At 46.2% G+C, this 8,194-nt stretch overlaps 1 protein-coding gene across 1 annotated transcript; it reads right to left on the reverse strand.

The window, feature by feature from the left end:
- Positions 1 to 940: 940 nt before the first annotated feature.
- nell3 (NELL (neural EGFL like) family member 3) lies at positions 941 to 7,677 on the reverse strand. The gene is made up of 5 exons (XM_084325659.1): positions 7,563 to 7,677; positions 6,624 to 7,358; positions 4,155 to 4,714; positions 3,974 to 4,040; positions 941 to 3,680 (listed from the first exon to the last, which is right to left on the reverse strand). The coding sequence occupies exons 2-5, from the start codon at positions 7,336 to 7,338 to the stop codon at positions 2,134 to 2,136; spliced, it is 2,889 nt and encodes a 962-aa protein (XP_084181785.1). The 5' UTR covers positions 7,339 to 7,358; positions 7,563 to 7,677; the 3' UTR covers positions 941 to 2,133.
- Positions 7,678 to 8,194: the final 517 nt, after the last annotated feature.

Consider the following 8,194-nt stretch of genomic DNA (forward strand, 5'->3'; position numbering starts at 1 on the left):
TTGGCACCAAATGTTGCTTTCAAATGGGTTCAGTATGTTTTTGAGTTGATGGAATGAGTAATGTCTGAATGTTCAACTTTCCCCTCGTTTGACTGTCATTACACTCGTCACTAGTTATTCTTTTTCTATTTTTCATTTCTTTTGTTGTTTGTATTGCCTTTGTTTGTAAGTACACACTTGTAAATACATGTAAATAAATAAATATCCAATGTAAATTAAATGTACTGTGTCTCTTTCTAAGCCCACTGTGGCACATGTTGCAATGCAGCTGGATTCACCATCTGGCGCATCAGGGTGTAGCCTATAGACCTGTTTGCTGTTTACAAACATACCGTGTTCGAGCCAATCAGCAATACCAACTGAGTCACGTGACTTAGTTGCCCCGGACCTGCGCGAGCTGGTGCGCTAAAAAAGTATGACGGGGCTCTATGGAGAAACCATGACACTCCCCTGACTAAAAGTAGTTTCAAACGAAAACGTCTGGATGTCAAATAGCCAAATCAGCATAGCTGTGAGTGTGAGTCTTTCACCTTTTACATATCTAGCTTTGGCATGGATTGATTATTTAGATCGCTAGCATGGCTAACAAATGCTAATATATTGTAGTCTGCTCCGTTGTTCTGACCAGGATTACGTTCCTTTCTGCCCCGGTGATGCACGTGCACACTGAGTCTGACGTATACAGTAAACAGGTCTATTTGACGATGAAGATAATGGTGACATAGGAAAGTCACATGATGACCTCACTGGAATCTTATAGCAATGCTTTACTTGCACATGTTGTAGGAGAGTCTGTTAGTAACATCCTGCGATCATCACACATGTTTCATCTATGACCTATAGGGCCAATAACTGCTTATGTTTGGTCGACTGGGAAACATGCAATGATCTGCCTAAAAGAAAACGTACTGTAGTCATAGCTTTGTACATGCATCAGAGTGGGATTCTACTCCGGGAAAAAAATACATGTACATTTTATTTGGCGTTAAAAAGGAATACACCATGAAGTTCGACTGTATTTGTGGAAGGAAAATCTCACACACACACACACAAATGTAGCGAGCATGATGAAGTGAAAATAAAGCACACTCATTTCAGTGGCTGCTTCGCTGCCAACTCTTTGAAACACTTCATTATGTCTAATTGTGTGGACGACAGAACACACACAGAGGCAATTAAGAACGCTACGCATGGGCAGCCTCTTCCCCCAGGGTGACAGCATCGAGACGGAAGAAAAACAACGTTTGTACAAATTAATATGATGTTAAACCAACGGCTGTATGAATAAACACATGAGAGATTATCACTAAATATATCTAAATATTAACATTGCCCACTCAGTGCTACACTCACTTGTGCCTGACCAAATACTTAACTTGTACTTCACACATTTACCGTATTTTTGTCCATGCAAAGATTTAGGGAGTGATATGATTGTATGGTATAATGAAAGTTCTATGATATAAAAAAAACAAAACGAATAAGTTATCATCAGGAATATCAAACAAAATACCTGCTCATGTGAACGTTCACAACATTACAATAGTAGTATATTGCTCTTTTTATGAAAAATAAAGCACATATGCCTACTTACATGTGCACTGGGTCCGATATACATGTATGTAGTATGTGCAGGAATGAATATAGATACAGTATGAGACCATTCACACACACACACACACACATGCAAAAACTGTTGTGTATGCATATCACATGCATGCAAACAAACAAACACACATAATTTGTACACCGTGTGTACAAATATGCGCACGCACGCACGCACGCACACACACACACACACACACACACACACACACTCAATGAGGAATTGGTCACTGTTCAACCAGCCGAAGTACTGTCTTAAAGCAAAAGCAGTACTTACAGTATGTAAAACATACCTAAAAAGGTAGATTACAATTAAAAAATAAAAGGTCTATGCATGTGATCAAAAGATAATATTGCATTAATATGATAAAATATTTGTAATAGACAAATAAGACATTTTCTCTGAGCCCAAAAAGCCTACGTCAGTTTGGTCAATTCTACAATCTGCTCTGCAATTCAATATTGTGCAAAACCATAGTCCCCCCCCCCTCCCCACGTATCACGACAAAAGCACCATCATTGGTTGGATCACAATGCTACCCAGAGGATAGAAATATTAGTGCCTCCCTCCTGTGTAATCTGGTTGACCCTTCCACGAACACAGTCCAGGGTAACGTAGATAGATGTGCCATTATAAACCTCAAGAGAGGCCCTCAGCCCCACACTGGCCCACTCAGTTCCCTCGGGCATATACCCAGACACCTGCTGCGCTACAGGACCCGCGGCACCTGCCCGCCCACCGCTGGATGCCCCTCCCACCCGGTGCACGGTGAGTTTCACCACGTTGCAGGAGTGGATCAGTTTCAGGTTGAGGGCAATGTTTGCCGTTCCTGCCTTGTGGAAGATGAAGTTCTTGTGGCCGTTTGGTTCCCCAGAGCGAGCCAAATGGACTTTGTCCGAGTCGGGGCTGATCTGCTGAAACAGGAGGGGTTTGTTTCGGACCGCTCCAGAGGGCAGGCCGGTCTTGGACACGGTAGCGGTCAGGGCCGAAGACACAGCCGAGGGGATCCAGATCAGACTCAACATACTGATTCCAGTGCTGTCCCCGAAGTAGCGGATGTTGCACTGGGCGGGGGAGGTGATCTCAAAGCTCAGGGTGTCTCCGCTGTCCACCTTCACTGCCCCGGAGAGGGTGACGGAGGTGTCTCTGTAGTTGACGCCCGTCTTGAACACCCGCATCACCTCCTTGCCGGTCCCGTTGTGGCTGGCATAGGCGATCAGCGAGAAGCCCTCTCGGACGCAGGTGTGGCCCATGGAGTACAGCGCCTGCTGGAGGACAAACTTCACCACGCCGCTCTCCGTGAAGCGCACCCCGCGGCTGTCGTGAGTCAGGCCCACCATGTAGGGGTCGGAGACCGTGGTCACGCGGAAGGTGGGCCGGTAGTTGGTCTGGTAGTGGGCCGACATGGACATCTGAGCCGTCATGGCCACGGCCCCGGTGTCGTGGGACAGCCAGAACAGACTGAAGGACGGTCCGTTCAGATCATACAAATGGAGGTCCTTGCTCTGGTTGCAGTATTGGTTGGGGCTCTTCAGCAACAGAGTCAGGGTAGAATTAGGCTCAACCTCCACTCCGCCACTGACGCTGACACCCTGGAAGTACTTTCCGTCTGGCTGTTCAATGCGCACGCTACTGAGGTCCCGGCCCTCTTCCTCCTGGCTGCCGTTGAGCCGCATGCCCACCTGGAGGAAGTTCCTACAGCTGTGCTTCAGGGCAAAGTTGTGGTCCAGCCACACCAGGCCATGCTGCCGGAAGGTCAGCCGTCCCGCCTGGTTGGACAGAAGGTCGCTGTCCTCCTTGTTACGGATGTTAAGTTGGAGGCCGGAGAAGATGTGGCTACCAGGAGCCCTGGCCGGGGGGGCGGCCACGTTAGCCGCCCAGGACTGGGAGAGACGGCTCTCTGGGAGGGGACCGCAGACGGTGTCACTGTTGGCTGTGCAGGCTATGGTGGCGGGTTCTCCGTCGCAGTCGGTGCAGGCCTGGCACTCCTGGAGTTCCTGGTTATAGAAGTAGTCGTGGCCACACAAGCCTGCAGCGGATTCCCTCTCGGAAATGCCCAAACACCTGAACCCTCCTGTCCAGCATAAAACCAGAGAGAAAGGGAGACAATGTGCTTTGGTCAGTTAGCTGTATAGAAATGTATTTCATTTCACGATTGGATTTCCATTGATAATACAAGAAGCGCTCCTATTTTTGTTGTTGTTGCATTATAGTTACTGTCACAAAGATGGTGAATAAAAAGGTAATATCATGATAGCATTTTCGATTTACAATTACTTTTTAATCAGGTTCTCCGTCATAATAAACTGTAGACTGTCATAACCTGTTGTGAACAATCAATTTAAAGGGGTAATATCTGAAACTCACCTGGAGTGTTAAGACACTTCACTCGCTCTCCGCAAATGGTGGGCAATTCAAGACACTCATCTCTATCCTGCAATTCATAAATACAGCAGTGTCATTTTCTGATTGAGCAATCTATACAAAACTCTACAACATTTTCTTTTACACAAAGTGTTGACAATAAAATAGTATAACAGCCTGATACCTGGCACAATCTGTCAGCGTTAGGAGAGCACTGAGAGACCAGGAAGAAGCCAGGCGGGCACATGGTGCAACTCTCACAGTGCGGCGGATCCCTCTGGAAGTCACAGTACTCCTCCGGTTCGCAAGGAGAGGCACACCCCAGCAGTGGCTGAGGAAAATGGGCCTCCCCGACTACATCCATCACCTTCGCGTCCATGTCCATTTTGTGGACGGCGTAGGACTTCTGCAGGTGACTGCGTGCTTGACTCTGGAGACCCGCCAAGTGTCTTTCGAAGTAGCTCTGCATCTCCCCCTGCAGGCCCTGGAAGGACACCTGCTTGATGGTGTCGGAGAGGACGCCGTACTGGGCCTTCACCACGTCCATCTGCTCGTACATGCGGAGCTGCTGTTCCAGGATCTCCCGCTGTTGGGCCAGCAGCGCCTCCTGTTGGTCGGCCAGCTTCTGCTGCAGGTCGCGGATGACTATCTGCTGGGTACGCATGACCTCCACCAGCTTCTCCTGCCCCTTGGCCAGCTGGAGATGGAGGATCAGGGCATCCTCTGAAGGAACCTCGTTTTCCCCTGAAAGAAAAAGGGGACGTGGAGATTGGGAGAGGCAAAGTTTTGATTAGTCTAGTAGCTGCTCTACTGGTCAAGGGAGATATCTGGAGATTAGATGATTTACTAAGGTGTGTTTTGTTTAGTTCACAGTATTCGAAATACTTGTCTGTAGATCAGTGGATGATGAAGCTTAAGGAAACGTAGTAGACCTACTGCATAATACATAATACTACACTTACCTATTGCATAATAATGCCCTCTAAACAGGCACATACACAGATAGGGGCCAAAGGGGGGGGGGGGGTGTTGGGGTGTGCGTGGAGAGCGGATCCTCATTATGAAGGGGATGAAGACCATTAGGGCTGTTTGGTCTTGGGCTCCAGCCCCTATGGTGAAACACACCTGCTCCCCTCTTTTAAAAGCCCAGCTCCAGTTTAGCTCTTGGCTACAGACAGGTAATGACCTATCCAGGGGGCCATAACACCCACTCCATTTAGCCTGTTGGCGGTGTGGTAACGCCCGGGTAGGAATAGTGCGTGTTGGTGGGGTGATTGCCTTTTTTTTTTTTTTTTTTAGTCCCTGCGAGCCTAAATGTCTGTGCACGGTCCTGCGTCTAAACTGCCCACGCTTGGAATTAAATGTTTGATAAAAATAAAATAAATATAATAACAAAGGGAACTCATGCATGTTTAAATAGTTTAAAGGGGGCCTATTATGTAACCTTTCAACTATGTCATACCTTCCTTGGATCTGTCTAACATGTTTGTTAAGTTTTGTTTTGCAAAGAAACAAGTCAAATCTTTATTATTTATTTTCCCTTGTTGTAGAAATATACCCATTTTAAAATGAATTATTTTGTTCCCTGCCTGGCTACCCCACACACAACAGTATAAAGACCTTTACAAATGTGGCAGTATAGTAGGTAAGCAGTGTTCCTAGCTCCAAAAAGCACAGCTAATCGATTAATCAAAGCTAATTGGTTGCTTGTGTCCACCATGACATCACCGAGGGGCCAAGGGCAATCATTTTGAACAGCTTGTTTGGGCTCGTTAAACAAGACTTCAAATCCTGGCCAAGCAGAAAGGAGTAGAAGTCATTTAAAATGAATAACATTTCAGAAAATACAGACAAAGACTAGAGGAAAACCTCATTTTCCATAATATGTCCCCTTGAAATGAAATTGGAATGGCCACCGCATTGTCTGAGTTTGATCAAACAATGATGGCACAGGCACTGGCCATGGAAAGTGTAATGAAAGTTTCCTATGAACAGACCAACATCAAAGTCAAAGCCTTCTACATTTTCTGGACAATTGACTCCCAGACATTTTTCCAGTTCAGACGCGGTTATAAACTGCAGTCTAAGAGATGACATAGCCACGCAGATGGGTTGCCCTGCGTGTATTATCGTTATCGTTTTATATCATTATCGCGATATTATCATATCATTTTGGGCTGCAGGTATAAAAAAAATAAACTAAAAGAAAGGAAACATTACACATATCTTGATGGTTTAAAGGGAAATTGAGGCTATACACATGCATGTCGTGACTTCCAGAGAGTATTTTTGGTTAATTTTGTACAACTCAAAAGTTCGTCAGCCAATTCCCATTAATATATATATTGCTAATTGGACTGCAATTAAAGCCAAAGCATTTTCTACACTCATTATGTCGAGTAGGCATTATGCTGTATTAATATGATGATGATGATGATGATGATGATGATGATGATGATGATGATGATGATGAAGATCCTGATTAATTGAAAATGGGGGACCCTGATGTAAACAAGACGAAAGTCTTTCTCTGGTCTGCATCCCCTTAATTAACAATTGTGTGTATTGAGCTGTAGGCCTACTGTATTGTACCCATTCTGCAATCTGTTAATAAAGTTTTCAATCAATCAATCAATCAATGACAACGACAGACCTGGTTTGATATCACATGTGAGTTGGACACCCAAAGGCGCACCGCCCGCGCCCAGTTCCGACGAGGGGTAGCCGAGGTCCGGGAACTCTCCCAGAAACTGCGCGGCTCTGTCCCGCATGTGGACCGGGGAGGAGGGCTGGCTGGCGGCATCCTCTGAACTAGCCAGACACCCCTCACCCACACAGGACTTTGGTCGGGGTTTAAGCCGTATTCTCAGTGGCAGTTTGCATTCGATCCCTTTACAGTCTCGCGTGTCGTTGCTGGTTTGAAGTAGTTTCTGCGGAGTGACACAATCCGTATCGGTACATCCCCCCGGCGATGATGACAAAACTTCTGGCGCTCTCATCCGTGCGCCCTCCCTGGCGCTGCTGCTGCTGTCACCGTGCCGTCCGCGCGACGGCTGCGCGGCCGAGGCGGCGTCCGAGGAGGAGACCACTGCTTTCGCAGAGCTCGGATACGCGTGGTGTTGGCTGCTGGCAACTATTTGCGCCGCTCTGCCCTGCTGTGTTGTTGCCGCGTTGTACGGTCGCGGTGGTCTGGAGGATCTACCCCCCGGACAGTGCGCCCCAATGCAGGGTCTTGGATCTCCAGTTTCCCCGCCATAACAGTGCGCGCCCCTGCACGGCTCTGCTATAGCCGTCACGGTCACACTACTGTCGTGCAGTGATAACCAGTACAGAAGCAACAACAACAGCACTGGTCTGGACAATCCCATTTTTAATGTGCTTTTATTTCCTGTAAAGAATGGGGGGAAACAATGGTACTTTATTCCAACTCAAATACTGAATAATGTTGTTGTGGAGAAAAATTTATTGGGATGAAAACACAATTACATGCTATATGAAAAAGGCAGAGTATACTATAAGCATTCCTTGTTAACATTTAACTACAGTAACAAACTTTTTCTTAATGACATAGCAGGCAATAACAGGACATTACCTTTTGCTCCAGGGTGCGGTGTGGCTGGCCTTTCCGAATGTCAGTTAGGAATAAAAACATTAGGCACATGCATTTCTGCTAGCTTTCCCCATGCCTGACCCACTCTGAGGGGCTCTAGACTAGAATGTCAGTATGTGGCATTCCAAAAACTTAATTAGCATCAGGTTTCCCCAGCTACAAATTAACCCTTCACCCTCCCAGCTCTCTCCATAGGAATGGTCCCACACTCCCAACCTTTGATGTCATTTCCTTCACATTTTGTGGTGAAGGAACAGGGAGGTAATACAAATATATATTCTAAACCACAAAAATATTATTGTACAAATGGATTTGCACCCAATTATTTTCATAATTATACAAATGAATGACCAAGAGGAAATGTATAATCTGGGCATTTCGCCAAAATCATGCTGCAGTTGTCCAATCCAGTTATGGAACATTAAACAGTAGAGCGGTAGAACAGTAGACAGCCAGTGTCATAGAGTATAGGCAGAGACATTTATTGCTAATAAATGACTCAAGAGTATAGACGGTTTCAGTGGCATTGCGCTACGGGGGAACAACTTGGACTGCAGTTGATTTACCGCTGCAGTGTTTGCTAATATCAACAACACTGATAGGAAATTAAAGGA

Source organism: Notolepis coatsorum, assembly GCF_963971535.1.
Source record: "Notolepis coatsorum genome assembly, chromosome: 12".
NCBI classification, from domain to species: Eukaryota; Metazoa; Chordata; class Actinopteri; order Aulopiformes; family Paralepididae; genus Notolepis; species Notolepis coatsorum.

What these genes read in the sequence shown, in the direction of transcription:
- nell3 (XM_084325659.1), bottom strand. Translation starts at nt 7,338, where the DNA reads ATGGGATTGTCCAGACCAGTGCTGTTGTTGTTGCTTCTGTACTGGTTA. An exon ending in ACGCTGACAGATTGTGCCAG is followed by an intron (nt 4,041 to 4,154) that starts GTATCAGGCTGT and finishes TATGAATTGCAG; the next exon opens with GATAGAGATGAGTGTCTTGA. An exon ending in GAAGTGTCTTAACACTCCAG is followed by an intron (nt 3,681 to 3,973) that starts GTGAGTTTCAGA and finishes TATGCTGGACAG; the next exon opens with GAGGGTTCAGGTGTTTGGGC.